This window comes from Zingiber officinale, chromosome 6B (assembly GCF_018446385.1).
Source record: "Zingiber officinale cultivar Zhangliang chromosome 6B, Zo_v1.1, whole genome shotgun sequence".
NCBI lineage: Eukaryota > Viridiplantae > Streptophyta > Magnoliopsida > Zingiberales > Zingiberaceae > Zingiber > Zingiber officinale.
This window is the reverse complement of record NC_055996.1, coordinates 15,138,363-15,164,160: the sequence shown is the minus strand read 5'-3', so window position 1 is coordinate 15,164,160 and position 25,798 is coordinate 15,138,363. Positions and strand designations below refer to the sequence as shown.

At 37.3% G+C, this 25,798-nt stretch overlaps 1 protein-coding gene across 1 annotated transcript; it reads right to left on the bottom strand.

The window, feature by feature from the left end:
- Positions 1–118: 118 nt before the first annotated feature.
- On the bottom strand, positions 119–25,446 carry LOC121992070 (transcription factor MYB4-like). The gene is made up of 6 exons (XM_042546206.1): positions 25,288–25,446; positions 25,007–25,175; positions 24,462–24,493; positions 1,156–1,448; positions 957–1,086; positions 119–881 (listed from the first exon to the last, which is right to left on the bottom strand). The coding sequence occupies exons 4-6, from the start codon at positions 1,334–1,336 to the stop codon at positions 443–445; spliced, it is 750 nt and encodes a 249-aa protein (XP_042402140.1). The 5' UTR covers positions 1,337–1,448; positions 24,462–24,493; positions 25,007–25,175; positions 25,288–25,446; the 3' UTR covers positions 119–442.
- Between the last annotated feature and the right edge of the window lie 352 nt (positions 25,447–25,798).

The following is a 25,798-nucleotide window of genomic DNA, read 5'->3' as shown; positions in this document are numbered from 1 at the left end:
AAGGGTTAAGTTTGATGTACTGAATTTGCTAGGCCCATGCTTCATGCCCAATCCAGGTTTGTATCTTTCATAATATTTCTTATTTCTCTTTGTTAGTGCAGATCAAATATCTTATCGGTAAAGAAAAATAAATCTTATTATAAAATTCCCTATAAAAGGGGAGGATGGTATGCATACACTAACCCGAACCTTAATTCTCTTCATCTTCTATCTTCTCCATTTCTTTGAACACCTATGATGACTTAGGCGTCAGAGGAACCTCGTCGGAATAACTCCCGGCGAGAGGACTCTGATGCGTGTTAATCTATACAGATTCAATTATATCACGGAAAAAAAAAAATCTGCCTTATCAGTGAGCTTTAACATAAACTCTGAAACCTCCAACTCAAAATATGTATGAATTCTTTCAACAAATGATGGCTTTGTGGATCCTCCACATGAACTAAACGTGTGAGAATTCCATCCAGTCCCCAATCCCCTTGGAGAGTTTTTGCCAAAATTCCATATCATCATCGTTGTCGTTCCAATTCATCAGTGCCATGGCAACTGAACTGGTCGAGTTGCTAGTCGGAGGGTGGAGTTCTACCGTCGTTGAGTTCATCGATGACTCAGAGCCGTCGGAAATCGACAACACGTCCAACCAAAATCTCTCATCGATCTCAGAACTAGAGCTTTCTTCTCTAGCATCCAGACTGCTCTCGCTGATCTGAGATTGATCAGCAAACACTGACATTGCTGAGTCACCTTTCTTCTTCCTCCTCTTCTTCGTCGGCTCTATCTGTGCAGTCTCAGGGTCCATCAGCTTCTTCAAGTGAGTGTTCCATACGTTCTTGATCTCGTTGTCTGTTCTACCAGGCAAACTCGCAGCAATTGCTGACCATCTACAGATTGGCAAAACAATAATTAGAAACATCAATTTTAAATTTAAGAATTACGGTAATGGTTAAGAGATTTACCTGTTCCCTAGCTGTTGGTGCAATCTGATGATCGTGTCTTCTTCCTCCTTGGTGAAGTTTCCTCGTTTGATATCCGGCTTCAGGTAGTTCACCCACCGGAGCCTGCAACTCTTTCCGCACCTCAAAAGCCCTGAGTTCATGATCCACAATTTAGAACTTTCTCATCAAACTGAAATATATGTGATCATATTAAACTCACCAGCTAGTTTAGGTAGGGCTCTCCAATTTCCATGGCCATATCTCTGTATGTAGTCTACCAAAACCTTGTCCTCCTCCGGCGTCCATGGCCCCTTGTTTTGGCCCATCTTCTCACAGCAAGGAGCCCTCACCATTCTCCCTGTTTGTTTCTGAACCTCGCTTTCCCAACTTGAGGCATCCATTCATGTATGTATTATATAGGCTTCAAATTTTTCCAACGTGATGAAATCTCCATCATGAAGAATGAATAAAGCAGCACTACACACTTGGTCAACAATGATCCATAACGAAGGTCTGTTTTGATATGGGCAAACTGAGTCAACTATTTCATGCTCAAGCACTGGTAATTAGTAATTACAGGTCTAAGCAAACTCCTAAAAAGTAATAATTAGATGAGGACAGAATTGTGACTGCCGAAATCATCCTATAGTGGCTTGTCATCTAAAGCCACTTTGAGACATTTTTAACATTCTATGAATTAGAAAGAATGTTGAAATATGAACCAAAGATTGGCGGAGTGATTTCACACTACTTTTGAGAGGAACAGTTGATGAATGTGTTTTTCCCCTGTGGGGTCAATTGAGCTTTGTCCTATATCAACCACTCTAGTCAAACACACGAGGTGAATGAATTAAAGGGCAATAGTGTTCATTATTTTGGCATTGTTTTTTTCTATATTTTTGTTGGATAATGGATGGTGGTGGAGCCTTATGCAGTGAGTGCACTCAAATTCCTTTTGGCCGCCGTTTGAAGATCTGTGGTGATATTGTTCATATTGTGTCGGAACCCAAAAAAACAAAATGAATAGCATAAAAATCAATTTATATATTAAAAAAATGAGAGGAAAGTAAATTATAAAGGAAAAACACCCAACTTTCTTCATCAAAATATGAAGAAGGTTACTTTCTTTCCTTCTGATGCGACAGTTTTCTACAGCCCCACGTATCTCATGGGGTCAAAAGTCGTATCGATCTATAAGTCAAAGTCAAGATGGGTCCAACATAACTTAAAGGGAATTGGACTCTGCTTAGATGAGACTCGGTTCTAATTGAACAGGCTCAGTACGCTCATCCCAGATAGTCAAGTTTGGTTAAGTACAAGGTAGTTACAATGACTCCTATCTTAGCTCTCGATCCTAACATCTGTCTCGGTCTTAGTCATCGACATCTCTCTTGTCTCGGTTTCCGACTCCGACATTCTCCGATTCTCAGTGCCCAACCCTGATGCATCTAGTCTCGGTCTCAGTCATCGACACACCATCTAGTTCAGTCTCAGATCCCGACACCACCTACCTGACTCAGCCTCAATCACCGACAACGCCTATGTCTCGACTTCAATCGTCGACACACCATCTAGTTCAATCTCAAATCTCGGTACCACCTACCTAGCTCAGCCTCAGTCGTCAACATTGCCTATGTCTCAACCTCAGTCGCCGACACACTATCTAGTTCAGTCTCAGATCCCGACACCACCTACTTGACTCAACCTTAGTCGCTGACATCGCCTATGTCTCAACCCCAGTTGCCGTCATCCACGTTGGCTCAGCCCAGCACCATCTATGTCTCAGCCCCAGTCGCCAACACCGCTTTCAATTTAGTGTGGTGTTTCGTCTCAACGTCAGTCGCCGACTTCGTCTACTCTTAAGGTCACTCAACACCAACTTCAATTCCTCATTCCCTCATTCTCAAATAAGGTCCACACTCTACGTGGCCTATTGACGGCACAGGAATGACATGTGGATAAGGAGGTCGCGCAACCATCCCATCATTGAGAATTATTTCTCTGCAAATACTCCAGAACACATGTCACTGATGAATGGAGAGGAAGTTATAGGATTATCAAATCTAATCTCCTAGATACCTCCGTCCAAACACGTGACACTTAGTGAATGGCGAGGCAACTAACGGCTATTAGATTTGGTCTCCTTTGCTAGCTCATATGAGGAAAATGGAGGGGCGAGCTTTGCAGCGGCTGACGTGAAGATGCTCTCCTAACATCTATATAAACACTCATGAAGGTAATGGAAAGAGATCCGAACTCTCTACAACCAGACCAGGTCCTCTCCTTTTTCCTGCATACTACCTCAAGCAAACCCTAAGTTGAGCATCGGAGTGACCTGCCGGGATCTCCTCGGTACCAGTTTAACTCTCTATTGAAGTGCTTTCACCCGCAATCTCTGGGGAATGTATGAATTAGATAGTTTGTTGACTAGTAGCTTGACTATCTACGTATTTGGCCGGAACACCTTCCTTTCCAAAAATTACCTACTCGTCCCCTCTCCCTTAACTCTATTGTTTTTCTTTCTTCTTACATGGCGACAAAGATGGTGCAAAGAAGAAGAGGTTAAAATGGTCTTTCAACAATTTGATATTTTCTATCTCTTTTCCCAAGTAAACAGATTTGCTCTCATCCCGTTCAATCTTCTAACTCCCCTTACAATGTATCTTCCCAACTTTCTATCTCCCATAACAAATTGAAGTTAAAGCTGTTTTTGTGTCTATCACAAACAGTTTTGGTAGCAAGTCTTTATGATCGTTACACGGTTACACCTAGGTTTTCAGTTGACCTTATGAATCACACTGACAATAATAACATTCAGATTGCTTACGACTCACAAAGTCGACAAGGTGCCAGATTATGAAATTAGCTGGTAACTTGTCACTTCAGAGAAAAAAAAGATTTCTCATTGATTAAAACATTCAGATGTGAACAGTTCGTATAAGGTCCAAGCAGATGTGAACAATTCAATGTTTTCAGATAGGGGCCAAGCAGTTAAAACTTACCAGTTGGAAACCAACCAAGGCATAGTTCATTATGAAATCGGGAAGAAAAATAAAAGGAATTGGAAAAACATAATATGTTTTTTATATCAAACTAAATTTCTATATCAACTTTGTCTATAAGTAAAAATAATAACTGGCAAATATAATTGAGAAAAGGTTCAAAGCATTAGCAAAGGCGGAAAGCACTAGCAAATAAAATTGTTAGCAGAATAGAAATTGATTTCTCCTACTCACATGAATTGTAGGAACAAAAGAAATTCGAACAGAGAAAACAATCCTAAGCATAAGATCTAGTTTCATCATGTACATGGCAAAACATAATAAAAGCATAAACCAAAAGCGACAAGGAATCTGATTAAAGAGTCATCTTTGTCATGTAGCGCCGTCTGAATATCCCTAAGGATGAAGAAGCGGAAGCAATTGAAGAGCCTTCCGAGGGATTTAGGGTGACGACGCCTCAACCTTCGTCAATGGGGAACGAGGGTTTATGTCTAGATGCCATAATCCAACAAGGGCCTCTCCCTTATATAGGAATCCTATTTGTTATCAGTCCATAGATGATAACGGCTTGACTTCAAGGGTTCTACACATTAAACTCACATCTAATAACCCGAAGCCCAATAACCTCAAGTTAGATAACTTAAAAGTGTTCAGTTCGTATTTATATTTACAACTTACAAATAAGTGCACCTATAGAGATAATATCTAACATTCTCCTCCCACTTATGCTACTTATAAGTTGTATATGAAATACAATTAAAGCTTTATTTGATATCAATTTTTATGAGTACAGAATACTATGTAAACAATCTAGTCCATTAATTTCATTCGTATAAAACTAAAGAGGTCATAACTACTATATATAAATGTAACAAGCACCAATAGTAATCATAATACCAATATCATTGATAACATAGATCAAGATATGGATGTGAAGTGTGGAAAATATATAAAATGTTATCAGTATATGTCTATTTTCAACTGGTCGTGAGTGACCCAAAAGGGTCTGATCATATTTGCAAATACTTTATGCTAAACTACAACATGAAATTATGATCTAAACCTTATAATTCCAAAATGGAATCTATACCATATTTATAAACACCAAATGCGAATCAGCAATATATCATGATACTTTATTTCAGAGTGTCAAACAAATAAACAAAATTTCCATTAATGTTTTGAACTTTAAGTACGTACAATAATTAAATCAAAATGTTTGTCTTTATTAACAAAATATAAAGCAATGAAGAAAATATAGACTCCCACTATATAAGTTCTTCTTCCATAAAAAGGACTTTCATATCCACAATATACGCATGAGACACCTTAGACACCAAACCCTTGGCAAGTGAATCTACCAATATGGAATCTGTGTTGATGTGCTCTATCATGACCTCTTTCTTTAACTACTAGAAATTTGATATCAACGTATTTGGACTTTGACGAACTACAGTTGTTTTTGGCATAAAATTCTGCGGTTTTATTATCACAGTTGATCCTTAATGGTTTGTTAATGCCATCAATGATCTGCAGCATTGTGATCAATCTCATAGCCAAATCTTGTGATTGGATGCTTCATAGTATACTATCAACTCTGCTTCCATAGTAAAAGTGACTATTAGTGTCTGTTTGACGCTCTTTCAAGATATAGCACCTCCAGCAAGCATGAAAATATAACCTAAAGTAGACCTCCTACTATCTAAACATCTATCAAAATCGGAGTCTGAATATCCAATCACCTCTAAGTGATCTGACCTTTGATACGTGAGTATATGTCCTTTAGTTCTTTGTAAATATTGCATCACTCTCTTTACTACTTTCCAGTGTGATGATCGTGGGTTACTTACATCTCTACCTAACATCTTCATTATAAATGTTATATCTGGTCGTGTACAAACCTGTGCATACATGCGACTTCCCACAGCCCACACATAAGGGAATTGTTTCATCTCCTTTATTTCAAGCTGTGGACATTGTTTCAAATTGAATCTGTCACCTCTAGACATAAGAGTGTTACTAGGTGCATAGTTTTGCATATCATACCTTATAAGCATCTTTTCAATATAGACCTTCAGTAAAAGTCCAAGAATACCTCTTGAACAATCATGACAGATCTGTATGCTTAAAACAAAGGATGCTTCATCAAAATCTTTCATTTTAAAAACACTGGATAAAAATAACTTAGTTTCACGCAGCATACCCTTATTATTGCTCACAAGCAATATGTCATCACATACAAGACAAGTATGATAAACTTGCTCCCACTAAACTTGACATATATGCACTAATCAACAGGGGTTTCTCTAAATCCAAATAAGATGACCACTTGATCAAATTTTCGATACCACTGATGGGACGCCTGCTTCAAACCATAAATGAATATCTTTAATCTACATACTAAGTATTTTGAGTCCTCAAATCCAAAATTCTCCAGTTGCACTATATATATAGACTCCTCAATATCACCATTGAGGAATGTAGTCTTTACATCCATTTAGTGTAGCTCTAAATCATAATGAGTTACAAGTGTCATAATTATCCTAAGAGAGTCTTTCGTAGACACAGGTGAGAAAGTCTCCTTATAATCAATGTCTTCCTTCTAAGTGAATCCATTGATAACAAAACAAGCCTTATACTTTTCAACACTGCCCCTTGAATCCCGCTTGATTTTAAATATCCATTTACAACCAACAGGTTTCGAACCTTCAGACAATTTGACAAGTTCCCAAACGTCATTGTTTACCATAGACTTAAACTCTTCTTGCATGACGTTAATCCACCTTTCAGGGTTAGATCATTGTTTGATCTCTTAGAAAGATGCAAGATAATTTTCCAACCTTATGTCAAAATCATAATCTTAGAGATAAACATAATCACGAGAAGTCATGGTTTTCCATTCCCTTATGGATCACCTTAAAGACACCTGTACCTGAGGTGGTTGAGGTATGTTCTCTTCAATATAAGGCAATACCTCAATTTGAATAGTAGACTCCTCTAATTGTATTCGAGATGACACAAAAATATCTTGACTCATTACTCCCACTGGATGTTCAATATCCATAATGTGCGGTATGGAGATCATACTGCTACTAATTGCACTTACAGTGATCATAGAAGGATCACTAACGTTTTCCTTAAAAATTACTTCCCTGATCTTATTACTTCTACTGTCCTCAATGAATTTGGTGTTTCCCATTTCGAAGAAGAATCTATTAAAGAGATTATAAAATTTATACCCCTTGACTTGTTAGAGTAACCTATAAAATTGCGGGTAACTGTTCTTGAGTCTATTTTTTTTTCATTAGGCCTATAAGGCTTAGCCTCAACGGGACAACCCCAGACGGTAAGTGCCTAATGCTAGGTTTTCTAACGGTCCACATCTTGAATGAGGTTTTAGTTACTGTCTTACTAGATACTTTGTTAAGTAGATAGATTGCAGTCTTAAGTGTCTCGCCCCACAAAGACTCTGGTAGAGAAATGAAGGTCATCATACTTCTCACCATGCCTTTTAGGGTTCGATTGCGACGCTCAGCTACACCATTCTACCTGGGAGTGCCGGGCATGGTATACTAATGCACAATCTAACACTCAGCAAGGTAATTCACAAAAGGTCCTAGACATTGTTCATTTAATCCATCACATCGACCGTAATATTCATCTCCATGATTGGATCAAACGACTTTACCTAGTTGAAGTTCAACTTCGATTTTGAAAACTTGAATATATCCAAAGATTGCGACTTCTCATGAATAAGTATAGATAGTCAAATCTAGAGTAGTATGTATTAGCTCCAAAATATCACTACAAGAGTTTGCCCCCTTATTACTTTTGTTAATTATCTTCCCTTTAACACACTCTATGTAGATATCAAAGTCTGACATATTAAGGGAATTGAAAATTCCATGTGACATAACCTTTCTAGGCGTTATTTGGATATATATCCTAAACGCCTATGTCACAGTATAGATGAATTCTCGTCAGTTAATTTGAGTTTCATACCTATACTATGCATAAACACGTTGTCCACCATAGGAGTTATGGTGTCTAATTTATAAAGCTTATCAAGGAACTATTGCCAACCAACACTGAATTTGAGTAAATACCAAACATTCCATTTCCAAATGAATAAGAATAACCTGATTTGTCTAAACAAGAAATTAAAATTAAATTTTGTTGAAAAGAAGGTACGATAAATGTATTTGCTAAATCCATAAAGACATTAGTTCCTAAATAGACTCTACTTTAGTCTTCTTCCAATTCCCTGTATAGATGTATCTTTCATTATCAAGCAGAAGACGGCTCCTGAGATAACCCTGCATGGTAATATTTATGTGAGTAGTAGCACAGGTATCTATTCACCAAGTGTCATGATACAATCATCAAATTGACTTTTGAACTAACAAAGTTGAAAAGTTTATCTTTCTTTACGCGCTAGTTGGTGTATTTTGAATTGTCTTTTTTTATATGGCTTTTCTTCTTACAGAAGAGACAAGTGAACTCCTTATCCTGTTTCTTTTACTCATGGTCATAACCCCCAGAATTTGTAGTTTACTTTCTCTTTCCTTTATTGATCCTCTTTTTCTTCTTGCTCGACCCCTAAGAATCAGATGCTAAGTTCATGTCTCAGTATCTCTTCCTCTTGCACTTACTGAACTATAAACTCATTTAATGTCCACTTTCCCTTTTGAGTATTTGATGTGTGTATTACATATAACATTTTTATCATACTTGGACGCATGTCTTATCTCATTTCATATGCATATATTTCATATTATCGTCTCTTTTTGCTTCATTTTGATATTTTCCTATTCCGGAGAACTGCTTTCATATATTTATTTTGATAGGGCGCATAAAAAGCAAAAATAGAGATTGAAGGTCAATGGTTGAAGTTCACAGGCCTACCATGGATGGCTGTGCTAGTTGGCATGGGTCATGCTCCAATCGACAACTCTATCCTAGCGCCCATGTTAGCTGGCACGAGTCGTGCCCCATCCGTTGAACTGGCCATGGGCGCCCATGCCCGTTGGCACGACCCGTGGCCAATGCTCCTCTACAGTCGCTGAACCTAACACAGGCCGTGGCCAATACTCTACAGTTGCCGAACCCGACACGGGCGCCCGTGCTCGCCGGCACGACCCGTGTCAGGGCACTCGCCCTTTGCCTATAAAAGGTTGATTTCAACCCCTTGGAAGGGGATCTCGATTGGGTGGCACCCAAGCACCCCAAGATGGCTTCAGAGGAAGATCTAGAGGAGATTCATCGCCATCTACGCTGTAAATTGAGATCGGGAGCATCCAAAGGAGAAATCTTGCAACAAGCCTAAGCTTCTTCTCTTGTTTACAATTTCTGGACTTAAATCTGAATTTTAATCATTCTAACTTGATCTTTGGTTGTAACTCCATTTTTATGGAGTAGATTCTAAATTCTAGGACTAGGGACTAATCCTTTATTCTGTAAGCACCTTTACTTTTATCTATGAATGCTTGAATGTTCTTATTTGAAGAGATGATGATTTATGGTTCAGTTCTATTGCTTAAACACGATCTCGATGCCAAAAGCACGAGATTTGTATCCCACGAGGATTTAGCGATGAACCGAAAGGAGAATCCAATCCTCCAACCCGTGGAAAATTGAGACGCAGAGAGTCAGCTACGAAAGTAGATCAATATGTCGCGAGAAGCCATAGGTTGTCATGGATCTTAATGGATTAATTCCAATTCATCGTCACATAGTAGGAGAGGGTTACTAGGGGGTTGTGGGATCTCATGATAGAATCTCCTTATAAAAGCGATCCCTAAGCTTAGGTACTCTGAAAGTAGATGATGAATTGGAGTTGATATAGCGGTGTAGTTCCAAAAGTTTATATCAGTTACCATAGGATGGTCTACCTACTTGAATCACCATTGAGGATAGAAAATTAACATAGATTAGGTGTTTACTAATAATGTAGTGAATCCAAAATCCTAGAATTGCCTTCCCCAATAGAATTCACCTAGATCTCTCTCCCTTCTCCCAGCCTGATCTCTGGCTTCTTTCTATCATTCTGAATGAATCTCTTCTCTCACTCCTTGCCTCACCCCCTTCATTGGATTTTCTAGTTCTTGACACTCAATACTCGTAAATAGTCTAGACAGAATTTGTTTAATAAACTAGTACTCAACCACCAATCATTGTAGGTTCGATATCTTTTATTACTTGATGATATCTCTGTGCACTTGTAGATTTATTACACATTAAGTTTTTGACGTCGTTGTCGGAAACTGATTTTGGTTGATATTAGTTGAAATTTAAATTGATTGGATTAGACTGTTTTTCTTTTCAAAATTTTTATTTTGTATTTGTTTGTTTACATTAGTCTTAACTTTGTTTTCTTGGTCTTTTCAAGGAAATTAAATTAAATTTGAAACATGTTGTTGATTGAGAGGAAACAATACGGGTGATCAACAATACTAGATTTCTCAAAGATTTTTTTACACCCTTATCTCAGACCTTGTGATCCTTGATTGAAGCTAGAGATTTTGAACTAAACCCAGGGCTAATTCTTATCATTCAGCAACAGAAATTTGGAAGTACACTTTCAGAAGATCTATACCGGCATTTAAATCATTTTCTAACATGTTGTAATATAATAAAGTGGGATGGTGTTTCAGAAGATGCAATTAGATTAATGGGATTCAATTTCTCCTTAACAAGCAAGGCTAGTGATTAGTTATACTTGCTACCACCAGGAATTATCACAACTTGGGAACAAATAGAGAAGTGTTTTCTTAACAAATATTTCCCGTCAACCAAAATAGAAAAATTGAGAAGCCAAATCATGAATTTCCAACAGGTAGAAGGAGAATCATTGTTTACAGCTTAGGAAAGACTCAAAGGACTACATTACAGTGCTATTACCATGGTCTTGAAGAGTGGTTCATAATTCATTTATTTTATATGGGGGATTTCTAAAGCAATTAGGATTTCATTAGATTTGGCGGCCAGGGTTCTTTGATGAAGAAGAATATGGACGAAGCTTACTTCCTTATTGAGGAAGTGACATTAAATCTAAGCTTGTGGGGGGAAGATATAAGAGAAAGCCCTCTCATGGAGGCGAAAAAGATATTGAGGCCGCTGCACAATGTGTAGCTATGCACAAGATGAGCCCATAAAAAGATTTTGAACAAATAAAGACAAATATCGAGGTTATTAACCGAAGCACCAATGAGGTAAAGCAAAGAGTTGAGAGACTAGTCTCCAAACGGATAGAGAATCCGTTAGATTGCTTGAAACAACACCACACTCCATACAAGATAACGTTAGGCAAGTCGGACATCAAGAAGAAGGTTCCAAAACTTGGGGAGAAATTGCATACCGAGGTAATTTCACAGAATAGGACGCCACAACTACCAAGTTATGTAAAGTTCCTGAAAGATGCATTGTTCGTAAAAAGCAAGTTGGAAGAACAAAGTATTGTGACATTATCTAAGGACTGCATCGCTTTAATACATACCAAATTAAAAGATCCTGGGAGTTTTTCAATACCTTGTAATATTGATAACGTAAACATTGATAGGGCCATTTGTGATCTTGGATCTAGTGTGAGCCTCATGCGACATGCATTATTTAGAAGAATTGGATTGATCGAACTGAAACCTACAAATGTATCCTTACAGTTGGTGGATCATTCAATTTAGTGTCCTTTGGAGATAATAGAGGATGTGCCAGTAAAGATAGGAGGTTATATAGTGTTAGTAGATTTTATGGTATTGGACATGGAAGAAGATATGTATACTCCCTTAATATTAGGGAGACCTTTTCTAGTCATAACTAGTGTCATTATTGATGTTAAGAACCATTGATTCTCTTGAATGATAGAGGGAGAGAGTTGAATTTGATTTATCGAGGGCTACTCAATTACCTTTTAAAGTGGACACTTTGGGCAGGGTGGAGGTACTACATACAGTAGTTTAAGAGAAGATCAATGAAGAAATATATGGAGATGATGAAGATTTTGACTCCTCATAGGGTATCGATAGAAACCCAGATCTATTCATGGTAGAAAAGAATCTTGTGAGTTTTGAATCAAGAAATGATGGAGAAATAAAGACGAAATTCCTCATGTTGAGTTAAAGTCATTTCCTTCGAACTTAGATATGAATTTCTTGGGCCGAGCTCCACTTATCCCGTAATCATAAATGTTGATTTGAATAAGATAGAAACTCAGAGATTATTGGAGGAGCTCAAACTACATAGGAAAGTCATGGGATACACCATTGAAAATATAAAAGGCATAAACCCGTCTTATTGCATGTATAGAATTTTGCATGAAATTGATTACAAATCTTCAGTAGAGCATTAGAGATGGTTGAACTCAAATATGAAAGAGGTCATTCAGAAAGAGGTATTGAAGTTGTTGGAGAGTGATTTATCCAATTTTAGATAGTGAATGGATAAGCCCTATTCACATGGTCACGAAAAAAGCGGGAATAACAATGATTAAAAATAGTAATAATGAGTTAATTTCATCTAGAACAGTTACAGGGTGGCGAATGTGCAATAATTATAAAATATTGAACAAGAAAACTAGAAAAGATACCTTTTATTGATCAAATGTTAGAACGATTGGCGAAACACTCACATTACTGCTACTTGAATGAATATTCCAGATTCTATCATATTCCAATTCACCCAAGTGACCAAAAGAAAACTACCTTCACTTGTTCATATGGGACATTTGCTTATAGAAGGACACCCATTGGCCTTTGCAATGCCCAAGCTACTTTTCAATGATGTATGATGGCTATTTTCTTGAACTTCATTGAAAATATACTGGAAGTTTTTATGGATGATTTTCCTATATATGACACCAGTTTCGAATAACGTTTGGCAAATCTTTCTAAAGTATTGCAAAGATGTGAAAATGTTAACTTGGTCTTGAACTAGGAGAAATGTCATTGTATGGTCAGAGAAAGGATAGTTTTGGGACACATAATTTATGAAAGAGCCATCAAGGTTGATAAAGCAAAAATCGAAGTTATAGAGAAGTTACCTCCCCCGATAAATGTGAAGGGAGTGCAAGGTTTCCCTAGGCACGCTATATGTTATCTACGGTTTATAAAAGATTTTTCCAGGATTTCTAAACCTTTGAATTTGCTTTTGAAAAACACTTATTTTAATTTTGATTTGGAATATTTGGAAGTTTTGCATAGAATAAAGAAAGCCTCGGTGACAACCCCAATAATGCAAGCTCCGGATTAGATGTTAGAGTGTATACTAAAAGCCTAGCTTTTGGTATAAACATTTATAAGAATCACATTGGTCAAATGTCTACATTTATGATAAATGTAGTTGTTCAATTAATTTATATTGTAGATAACATGGTGTGTGGTGTCACACAAAGAAGATCATGTTATCAGTACCTTATAAATTATAAACAGTAGCTCACGACCAAGATAGAAAGGAACAAACCATTGGAAGGTCGTAGTGTAATTAGGTATTAGTTTATGTTAACTATATAATTACACTAGTACACTTAGAGTGTATTGAGTAGGACCATTTGAGGTCGTTCCTTTTGTACTGACTTTATGAAGGAACAAAGACCTCAGTTATTATGGAAGTGTGTGCTCTTAATCCTAATATAATAACAAGCACATATATTTGATATTTATTTCTTTAATTTATCAATGGGTGAGATTTAGTTCGATAAATCAATAAGCCCGATAAGTTGGGAAATGATATCACTTATAGTGTGTGTTGTTGATTATAGAAGGAAACTGTGTCCTAGTGATCTAGGTTGAGAATGTCCCCAAGAGGAGCTCATAAGGTTGTCATTAAAACCTGCGGTGGACTTAGTCCGGCATGGCGATGAAGTTGAGTGGTACTACTCTTGGAGCTAGATATTAATTAAGTGAGTTGTCGAACTTACTTAATTAGTGGACATTTGTTATCTTAAACACGGGAGACTAACACACTCATAATAAGGAGCCCAAAATGTAATTTGGGATTGGTGCGGTAGTTCAATAATAGTTCTTTAGTGGAATGAATTATTATTGATGAAATTAAGTTGTGTGTTCGGGCGAACACGGGATGCTTAATTTCATCCGGAGACCAAAACCAATTCCTCCTCTCGGTCCCTATCGTAGCCTCTAGTATATAGAGATTTATACCCACGCATACCCACCTTCTTACGGGGCTGGCCGAGCTAGCTTGGAACCCAAGCTAGGGCCGAACAATGACGAGCTTAGGTGGCTGGCCACTAGAATATTTAAAAGGATTTTATTAAAATTATTTCTTATGTGGATATCGTGATTTTAAAGAGAGTTTAAAATTAAAAATTTCCTTTTATAGCTTTTACAAAAGAAGAGATTAATCTCTTTCCTTATTTGTAGTTTAAAAGGATGGTTTTAATTTTTGGTAAAACTTTCCTTATTTGTAAATCATCTACATGTTTAAAGAGAGTTTAAAATTTGAAATCTTTCCTTATTTGTTGATTAAAGGAGGATTTTAAATTTTAAGAAAACTTTCCTTTTAACCATGTTCATGATTTAAAAGAAAGTTTAAAATTAATAATTCTCTTTTATTAGTTTCTACAAAGATTGAGAAAAGATTTGATATCTTTCCTTATTTGTAGATTAAAGAGATTTTAATTTTTAGAGATAACTTTCTTTTATCCACATGTTTAAAGAAAGATTTTAATTTATTAAATTTCCTTTTATAAACCAATCGTGAAGGGATTAAATTATTGGAGAAATTTTATAAATTTTGGAGACAAATTAGGAAGTTTTAATTAATTAAAACTCTCCTTGTTTTAAGTGGCGGACAAATAAAATTGAGAAAGAAAATTGTTTTAATTAAATAATTTTCCTTTTCAATGGAAAAGAATTAAGGAAATTTTATTAAATTTTCCTTATTCGCCAGATCAAGGATTATAAAAGAGGCGTAGAGGAGGCTTCAAAGCTAACGACTCTATTCTATTTTCTCCTCTTTTCTTCCTTGTGGTCTGCCCTATTTCTCTCCTCTCCTCTTGTTGGCCGAAACTTACCTCTTGATGGAGCTTTTGTTAATGGCCGGATCAAGGAAGGAGAAGAAGGAGAGAAAGCAAGCCTCGTTTCTAGCATCCCTTGGAGCATGGTGGTGGTGGCCGAACCTCTTCATCCTAGAAGATGTTTTGATGGCCGAAACTTGCAAGGAAGAAGAAGGTGATTGGTGGTTTCTCATCTCGGAAAATCGTTGCCCACACAACGTCCGAGGTTAGAAGAGGAATACGGTAGAAGATCAAGAGGTTTTTCTAAAAGGTATAACTAGTATTTTTCTTTCCGCATCATACTAGTTATTTTTGGAAATAATACTAAATACAAGAGGCATACGATTCTAGAGTTTCGAATTTGTTTTCGATATAGTGTTCTTTTGTTTTTCTTTCCCTTGTGATTTGATTGTTCTTTTCGGTTAACCTAAAGTTATTTTAGGAAATTAAATATTATCTTTCCATAAAAGGTTTTGTCTAGTCGGTGGTGGTTGCTCCCATATCCAAGAAGGTCATGTGCCTCGCCACGTCAGTACTGAGAACCAATTATGGAGATTAATATTTAATGGAATTAATAACTTAAGGAGATTTGGGTCGAACGTGTTAAGTTCCGCAGGAAATCCAAGTCAAAACCTAAAAGAACAAATAGATTAAGTTTTGGATCAAACGTGTTAAGTTCCGCAGGCGATCCAAAATTTAATTTAAAAGAACACATGGTAGCTAGGAAAAGGTTCAGACCTTTGTACAAAATTTTTGTACAGTGGAACCTCTAGGTTTTCCGAGTAGCAACCAACAGAATCTACCTTTCAAAATTAAATGTGATGCTAGTGATTTCATAGTTGGAGCAGTGTTGGCACAGAGGAAAAACAAGAAGTTAAATGTCATACATTATACAAGCAAGACACTAGATGATGCCCAAGTAAACTATGCCACTACTAAAAAAGAACGATTAGCCATAGTATTTGCATTTGACAAGTTTAAATCATATTTAGTGGGATCCAAGGTGATAGTTTACACTGCTCATGCAGCGATTCGATATCTTTTGAAAAAAAAAAGATGCCAAGCTCCAACTCATTCGGTGAATATTACTGCTTCAAGAGTTTGATTTAGAAATTAAAGATAAAAATGATTAGAAAATATGGTAACAGACTACCTTTCTCGATTGAACCGGGATGATAAGGAAGGGAAGGATACAACTTACCGATCAATGATTCTTTTCCTATTGAGCAACTTTTAGCTGTTAGAAGTTTAGGTGCTCCATGGTATGCAAACTTAGCTAATTTCATAGCATGCGAGATTTCACCCTAGGATACACTTATCAACAAAAGAATAAATTCTTAGCAGAAGCAAAATATTTTATTTGGGATGAATCATTCTTGCATAAAAGATGTGTAGATGACATGTATAGAAGATGTGCCCCCGATGAGGAGATTCGTGGCATCTTTCACCATTGTCATTCTTCAGCTTACAGTGGACAACCACAACAAAAGTTTTACAAGCCTAATTCTATTCACCTCGTAAATTTTCGGATGCTAGGGATTTTATAATGGCATGTGATCATTGCCGGAAGATAGGGAACATCACCAGGAGACTGGAAATGCCGCAGAATGCCATTTTAGAAGTTGAACTTTTTGATGTTTGGGGAGTGCATTTTATGGGTTTTTTTCCCATATCGGGGGTGAACAAGTACATTTTGGTAGCTGTCGATTATATCTCCAAATGGGTTGAGGTCGTTGCATCTCCATCTTGTGATGCCAAGACAGTTATCAATTTGTTCAAAAAAATTATCTTTCCCAAATTTGGAATCCCACGAGAAGTGATTAGAGATGGGGATCTCATTTCATTGAAAGGAAATTTAGAAATTTGTTAAAGAAATATGGAGTGCGACATAAGATAGTCACCCCGTAACACCCTCAAATGAGCGGACAAGTAGAAATATCAAATAGAGAGATTAAAAGTATTATGGAAAAGATAGTTTTATCATCTCGGAAAGATTGATCCCTTAAATTGAATGATGCATTATGGGCATATCGGACAACTTATAAAACCCTTATAGGAATGACTCTATTTCGGCTAGTTTATGGAACCCTGTCATCTTCCGGTGGAATTAGAGCATAGAACCCATTGAATTATTAAGCAGCTAAACTTTGATCAAAAGATAGTCAGAAAAAAAGAAAATTGAGTGAGTTGGAAGAAATCTGGTAGGATGCATAAGAGCATGCCAAATCATACAAGGAAAAAAAAACCAAGATATGGCATGACAAGCATATTATGAGAAGAGAATTCCATGAGAGCGACTGTGTGTTGTTATTCAATTCAAGACTTAAGCTTTTCCTGAAGGGGGTTGGGGCTTTTCCAAGTACAGAGGGTGTATCCATTTGGAATCATAGATATTTGGAACAAGACATTAGAGACCTTTAAAGTAAATGAATAGAGATTGAAAAAAATATAATTGAAACGTGCAAGTGGATGAAGGTAAAGCACAATTTTTCCTTGAACCGCCTAACCTGGATTTAGGAGTGTTGGTTAGTATACAGGCACCTTGTTTGTAAATATTGTTTTGTGATGCCTATTTTAGATGTTTCCCATTATAGTTTCGTTAGCTTAATTTCATTTCATGTTTTAGTCTAGTTGATTCGAAGTGAAGCAGAATACGCATTGTCTGGTCCATTGAGCATGATTTTTTTTGTGATTCGTAATTGGTGTACCCATGCGAATATACTATCTTATTTTTGGTGATTCATATCTTCCTATCTTGAAGTAGAATTTTACAGAAGCGTTGTTGAGTTAAATCGGTTTCACCATAAGCCTACTTGATAGTTTAACCATTACACTTCACTTATGGTTTGTTTTCGAAAGGTTAATTTAGTACAACATAGTTATGATTCATTTGTTGGATTAGTACCATGGTGGTCGTAGGTTACCCTCTCCCAACATGTTTAATTACTGGATTATGCTTGCATTGGGTCAGTCATTTGGAAAATATCAAAATCTCATATAAGAGTTGAAATGCAATAAAACATTCGAGTGAAAGAAAACTGAAAAGGAGAAAAGAAATAAAATATCCGGAGTGGCAATAATGAGATAGAAAATAATTGTCGTAGGTGGAAATAATAAAATGTCCCTTTGAGACCGTGTTAGGTTATTGGGAAAATATTTATCCATTTTCCTCAATATCAAGCATGCCTTTAAGATTTTATGTTGGGAAGAGGGGATGAAGCTCGCGTATGGTAGGTAAGTGCCTAAACGTGGGAAACCATGGGAACACGATGAAAAGACGATTTGATTAAGAGAGGAACTTGAAACCTTAGAAACAAACTATGCACTATGCACACAAACTAGCTTGTAGGCTTGGCAAAACTAATTGAATATCTTTGCTTAAAAATGATACTACTTGATAGGATTAGATGAATTTATTAAAGTTTGGGAGATGATTATTCACATGCATTTTAAATATTAATGTTTGCTCGAGGATAAGCAAAGGATTGGTCTAGGAGATTTTAATGTATATTTCATATAGGATTTTTTATTATACTTTGACACATATTTCATCCCATTTCATATGCATATATTTTATATTATCATCTTTTTACGCTTCACTTTGATACTTTTCTATTCCGAAGAACTGTTCTCGTATATTTCTTTTGATAGGGCATAAAAGGGAGCAAAAATGGAGATTGAAGATCAATGGTTGAAGTTCACAGGCCTACCACGGGTGCCCGTGCCAGCTGACATGGGTTGTGCTTCAATCGACAACCCTGTCCCAGCGCCCGTGCCAGTCGGCATGGGTTGTGCTCCATTCGCCGAACCAGCCATGGGCGCCCGTGCCCAATAGCACAACCCTTAGCCAACGCTCCTTTGCAGTCGCCGAACGCGACACGGGCGCCCGTGCCCGCTGGCATGACCCATGGCCAAAGCTGCTCTGCAGTCGCCAAACCCGGCACGGGCACCGGTGCCCACTGGCACATGTCAAGGCACTCGCCCTTTGCCTAAAAGGATTATTTTAACCCCTTGGAAGGGGATCTTGATTTCGGTGCCACCCAAGGGCCCCAAGAAGGCTTCAGAGGATGATCTAAAGGAGATCCATCACCATCTACGCTATAAATTGATATCAGGAGCATCCAGAGGAGAAATCTTGCAACAAGCCTAAGCTTCTTCTCTTGTTTTCTGAATTTCTGAACTCAAATTTGAATTGTAATCGTTCTAACTTGGTGTTTGGTTGTAACTCCATTTCTATGGAGTAGATTCTGAATTCTAGGACTAGGGATTAGCCCTTTGTTATGTAAACACCTTTACTTTGATCTATGAATGTTTGAATGTTCTTATTTGATGATATGATGATTTATAGTCCGAATCTACTGCGTAAACATGATCTCGATGCCAAAAGTACGAGATTCATATCTCACAAGGATTTAGGGATGAACCGAAAGGAGAACTCAATCCTCTGACCTCTAAAAAATTGAAACGCGGAGAGTCGACTACAAAAGTAGATCGGTATGCCGCGAGGAGCCATAGGTTGTCATGGATCTTAATGGATTAATTTCAATTTATCGTCACATAGTAGGAGAGGGTTACTAGGGGGTTGTGGGATCTCGTGATAGGGTCTCCTTATGAAAGCTATCCCTAAGCTTAGCTACCATGAAAGTAGACAATGAATTGGAGTTGATACACCGGTGTAGTTCCAAAAGTTTACATCGGATACCATAGGACGGTCTACCTACTTGAATCACCATTGAGGATGGAAAATTAACATAGATTAGGTGTTTACTAACAATATGGTAAAACAAAAATCCTAGAATTTCCTTCACCGATCAAATTCACCTAAATCTCTCTACCTTCTTTCTATCTTTCTGATTGAATCTCTTCTCTCACTCCTTCCTCACCCCCTTCATTGGATTTTTTAGTTCTCGACATTCAACACCTGAAATTAGTCAAGATAATTGAATTTGTTTAGTAAACTAGCACTTAAAGTTTTTATAGGTTCAATATCTTTTATTACTTGACACATCTCCGTGCACTTACGGACATATCACATGTCAGTATTGTAAGAAATCTTAAAAATAGTGAACCGCGCAAGCAAAAGCATTAAAACGGAATGCACTAACATAGACTCAGACATTTCGAGTTTAAGTACTTTCAGACTTGTGGCGATATTGGACATCTCCATAATGTATGTCCTTATATTTTCTTTGTCATTATACCACATAGTTACCAACTTCGAAAGAAGTGTGGTAATCTTGACTTTTCGTTCGCCATGAAACGGTCTGCTAATTGGCTAAGGAAACTCTAAGCATCCTCTCCCTTAGTTATTGAATCTTTAATTGATGTCAGAAGAAAGTCTCATGATACTTAGACACATGTGGTTTGATTGCTCCCACTTTTCAAATTCAACCCTCTGCTCTACAGTGCAAGAACTAGCCAGGGGGTACAGGGCAATTATGTATTAATGCATAGTCTAAGTCCATGCAGCCTAAGACTACAATCATATACTTTTTTTATTCAGCAAAATTCGAACCAATTAGTATGGGGATGTTATTAATACTGGCAGTTACAAATTGCACTGAAATTAAAAGAGTGAAAATAATGTAAGCTTACGATTAAAGCCAAGAACATGTTGTTGGTGTAATCGACCTCTAGAGTTTTGATATTTGTTTGACAATATGTTTAATGGACTCTAGTCAGGTCAAGGTTAACTGGATGACTAGAAGGGTGAGTAGTCTACCGAGTGACTAGTCCTAACTGTAGTTAGGCAAGGGAAGTCCTAACTGTGGTTAGGCAAGGGAAGTCCTAATCGCGGCTAGGCAAGGAAAATCTCGACAAATCGTGGAAACCAGGTAGGAAGTCTAGATGGGTCAAATGGACTTGACATATAGCAGAAGGATTCAGTAGGTCCGGAGGACCCGATATCGAATCCCTGGCGGGCCAATCCGATACTGAGTCCTGGTGAGTGAAGGCAGGTGGTGAAAACCCTATGAGAGATAACCTTAGGTCATGGTGAGTGAAGTCAGGTGTTGAAAACCCTAGGTCCTGGTGAGTAAAGCAGGTGGTGAAACCCTAGGGGGAGGTAACCTTAGATAATGAGAAGTCTTGGAGGAGTAAACTCCAATCAAAGTTGATCGAAAGGTTTTCGGTTGATCGCGCGCGGTCGACCGGACCATCGGTTCTTGGTAAACCTAAGTTTAGTTTTACAATAGTATTTTGCATTACTATTATTGTTGTTGGCTAATTTAGTATTGCAGGAAAAATCTTAGTGGATCAGGCGATCAGACATTGAGCAGGGAAAGTCCAAACCGGTCTAGAGAACAAAATGTTTAGCAGGTAGCTTGAGGTAAACAACTGGAGTGAAGTAACGGGCAGATCGTGTTCTTGGAAGAGACAAACCCTAGGTTGCTGGTCCAATTGAAGAAACCGGGAGTTTTCCAAGTTGAGATCAAGACAAGTCTTACTGTCTTTTCTTACTCATGTAGCATTATACTACTATGTTAACTTTGTGTTGCAAGAACTTTGTTTTGCAGAATCCAAAGGGATCGGTCAACCGAACAGGAGGTTCAGTCAACCAAACCCAAGGATCGGTCGACCAAACCCATTTTGGAAACACTCGACCAAACCCATTTTGGAAACACTGTTGGAAGATCGAATCTCGACAAACAAGGAGATCAGCTGATCAATCGACCGAACACCAGGATCAGTCGACCGAACAATAAATGCAATTAATGAAGCGAAGATTAGATCAACGCAAAGAAGGAAGACGCAGGGTTCAGTCGATCGATAGATGGATCATGACTGAACGATTTTTCAGTTGATCGAACACTACCTATAAAAGAAGCCCTCGAGCATCGAACCAAAACAACTTTTCACTTTGATTCATTCTGTCTCAGCTGTGCTGCTACTGTTCGTGCAAGTGACAATACATTTGCTCCGAAAAGCTCTCCAACAACTTTACTAAATCTTCATTCTTGTGTTGTTGGTAAATTCTTTTCATACTTGCATATTCATTGTATTTATACTTGTACGAATTTGCTTCCTCTGGAAGAACTATTAGTAGTGGATTATCCAACAAGTGCCGTCAAGGATCACGGGTCATAGAGTAGTAGTCACGAGACCGCTAACCAATTAAAAACAAAGGTGCTCTTTATTTTCCGCTGCTATTTAATCTACCACGCAATATGTCTTTCTTTGGGTTGACATATTTTGTGTATAATCTGAACAAAATAAATTTTGCTTCATAGTTGTAGGCTATCATATATCTAGCATAAAAGTAATTTTCTTTTGGGTTAATTACTTGTAGCATAGATATATGTCTACCAACACAAAATACACTAAACCTATCTAATGTGCCTTCCTTTGGGTTGATACAGTAGTTCAATTTAGTAGCATGTGTGTAAATAGACCCAAGAAAACTCTATGAACTTTAATCAAATAGAGATAACTACTTAATTAGTCTTAATAACTCAAAATTAGGCTTATGAATCGATTAATATCTTATGACAATGGATTGGAATTACCTAATCGATTGCTTTAATCAATTTGAAAGTCTACTGTATGCTAATTGACTGGTAATATCCAAGCAATCTGTCCATCGATTTGAAAGCCTTCTGTGCTTGATGTCAGTATTGACAATCAATCGATTGGCCATTTCAATCGATCAGGCTGATCGATTGAACCTATCCCGTCGTGATTTCAAGGATGTAATCGATTAAATCAAATTCCTAATCGATTGATGGCACCAATCGATTAGGTTGATCGATTCCAATCAATTTGTCACGATTTAAGGGAATCACATCACCAATCGATTGGTACTTGAATCGATTTGGCCAATTGATCAAAAATTGAATCTATGCGACCCTTCAATTAGCAATCGATTGGTGTTTGATGCTAATCGATTGCTAGAAGCAGTCGAACGCGAATTCAACCGTATCAATCGATTGCTATGCATAGCAATCGATTGGCTTCAATTGATTGATTAGGCCAATCGCTTCCCGTCGATTCTGTTCATTATTTTAGGCTTGGTAATCAATTGCCCAACCAGGTAAATCAATTACACCATCATAGTTTAACCTAACATTAGATCAAATGTGGTGGTTTTTGACAAAGAAAGTAGCGGTTCACCGTTGTTCTTCAGGTTTATCGCGAAAATGCGAAAGACATGAAAACTCAAGCCTTGTCCTCGGTTTTCTTTGCAAAAGTTTTTGACGATCAAACATGGTTTATACAAGGAAAACTTCATCTAGCATAAAGAATAACAAATTGACGAAAAAACCTAAACTGCACTGCCATGAAAATGATAAAACATAGGCTGTGATACCAATTGATAGAAATTGATTTCTCCTAACCATATGAATTCAAGGAACAAAAGGAATTTGAACAGAGAACAATTCTAAGCATGAGATCTAGTTTCATCATGTACATGACAAAACATAATAAAAGTATAAACAAAAAGCGACAAGGAATCTAATTGAAGAGTCATCATTGTCCCGTAGCGTCGTTTGAATATCCCTGAGGAAGAAGAAGAAGCGGAAACAATCAAAGAGTCTTCCGAGGGATTTAGGATGATGGCGCCTCAACCTTCGTCAATGGGGAACAAGGGTTTATGTCAAGATACCCTAATCCAACGGGGACCTCTCCCTTATATAAGAATCCGATCCGTTATTAGTTCATAGATGATAACTGATCGGGCTAAAAGGTTGTACACATTAAACCCATATCCAGTAATACGAAACTCAATAACCTCAAGTTAGATCACTTAAACGGGTTCAATTCATATTCATATTTACAACTTACAAATAAGTCCACCTAAAAGGGATGATATCCAACAAAGAGAATTTCTATACCCTATTTGTAGGATTCTAGAATTCGCAGCTGAAGTAAAAAAAATCATAGGACGTTAACTATTAACTCCAACTTCCCCCTTATGATAGAACATAGATAATAGAAACTAACATCTGAAAAAAATGATGAAGACATAATACTTATTCAGCTTGATAGAATTCTGATGCAACACTATGGATTGATTTTCAAAAGAGTTGACAATGGGAAACAGAGATACTATTTGATCTACTCTTCAAAGAAGTAATATTTTCTCCCTTAAATCTCTTTCAAACTGAAGTATTTGATGTAGCAATATGATAAATCCATGTCCCTCAGCTCTTGGGAGGGGATAAGGGGATATGCCATCTCATAAGAGGATTGAAGAGATTAAAAAAAAATGTGAACGAAAGAGTAGAGGAAGGAGGGGGTGGAACAGACATCACATTAAACTTGAAGCTTCTCAAGGGGATTGAAAAGAAGAAAAAGGTAAGTCTAGAATCAGTATCCTCTGGTATCAAGTTGAAAGTGACAAACATGTATTATATGGATTCAAAAGAGAACTAATGCACACAAGTATATATGAGTTTGGTATATCACCTAATGGCATAATACTTAATCTGTAACTGAACTTACATATTGAACACTCATTAACAATTAACTCTAATACTTACAGCAACCAACATCAATCTTAAAAAAGGGCAACTTAACTGGATTGGTGATTGCACATCTCCTTTGTGATTCTGTTGATCAAAAGAAAGAAGTCCAAGTTATCAATTCGCATGTTGCAGTAAATAAAAGGAGGATAGTGAAGATATGAATTTGCATTGAATTTGTACCGTATTCATGTAACCAAAGCAGAGATGGTTAATTCTAGATAAGCATAAACGGGGAAGGAGACATGGGAGAATGTAGACTAAAGCTACAAGACTAGAGATAGTTCCAAGAAAAATGATTACTTTTAGAATAATACCAGGATCGGCACCAATTATATATTATTAATGAATCACAATGATTGGTGAACAAAGGTCAGAACAAAGTATGGTATTATTCTGTCCAACTGTGAAGCCGCCATATGTAAGGACAAAAATGCCAAACAGGCAATGGCTAAGTATATCAATCAGGAAATACGTAATCCAATAATTCAATAACTGCGCTACTCTATAGGCATTTGAAAGTTTCTATGCGACAGAACTATGAAAAACTGATCAAGAGATTCAAAGTAATGAGGATTGCTGCGAAAGGTAAAAGAGTACCAGTTAACTGGTTTGAGATGGCACTGGCAGCAGCCACTGGCAAACGAGCCCTTCGGCTAGTTTAGGGTTTCCAATCACTACCAATCGGGACACCATCTGGAGCAACATGTCCGGTTGGGTGTTGCCAAGTCGCCCGCACCATTCGCGCATCCTCTCCTCCATTCTCGATCTTTATCATCCAAGAAAATCAAAAGAAAACCTAAATTATCGAATTTCCTGCGAGAAGGAGACCAAAAATCCAAACTTTCGTTCCGGAAATTGCAGCAAAGAAACAGCCAAACCTCCGGAGATCAATCCCGCTCGATCCTTCCTATGCGCTGCAGTAATTCAATATCCCGAATTCTAATCTCATGCGATGGATGCAGAAACGATTCAAAGAAAAGGAACAATGCAGATGGGAAAACCTCAAATCTCGCAGCACTGCTGCTCGAAGACGAAACACCATTGAGACAAGTCGCACCCGTCAAATATTTAATTCTTAATAAAATCAAACTATAATATTTAATAATATATATCTTGGGGGCCACGGTATTGCAGCTAGACCCTGGAGGAGGGTGTAATTAAATTGAGCATTAAGAAGTTCGATCTCGAGCTTGGTTCATTTTATTTAAATTTAAGCTCGACTTCAATTTGATTCAAGCTTTAATTTTTAAGCTTGAACTCGGCTCATAATGAAATTTAATAGTTCATGAATAATTCGAGCTCGGTTCTATTGTCAATCCATAAGTACATGAAATATTATCAAATAATAAAAAATCAATTTCACATGAATCGTTGATTAAACACTAGTTT

Excerpts from the sequence above, each read along its gene's own strand:
- LOC121992070 (XM_042546206.1), bottom strand. The coding sequence starts at position 1,336 with ATGGATGCCTCAAGTTGGGAAAGCGAGGTTCAGAAACAAACAGGGAGA. Across the intron at positions 1,087-1,155 it reads AGCCCTACCTAAACTAGCTG|GGCTTTTGAGGTGCGGAAAG; the intron begins GTGAGTTTAATA and ends TCATGAACTCAG. Across the intron at positions 882-956 it reads CACCAACAGCTAGGGAACAG|ATGGTCAGCAATTGCTGCGA; the intron begins GTAAATCTCTTA and ends GCCAATCTGTAG.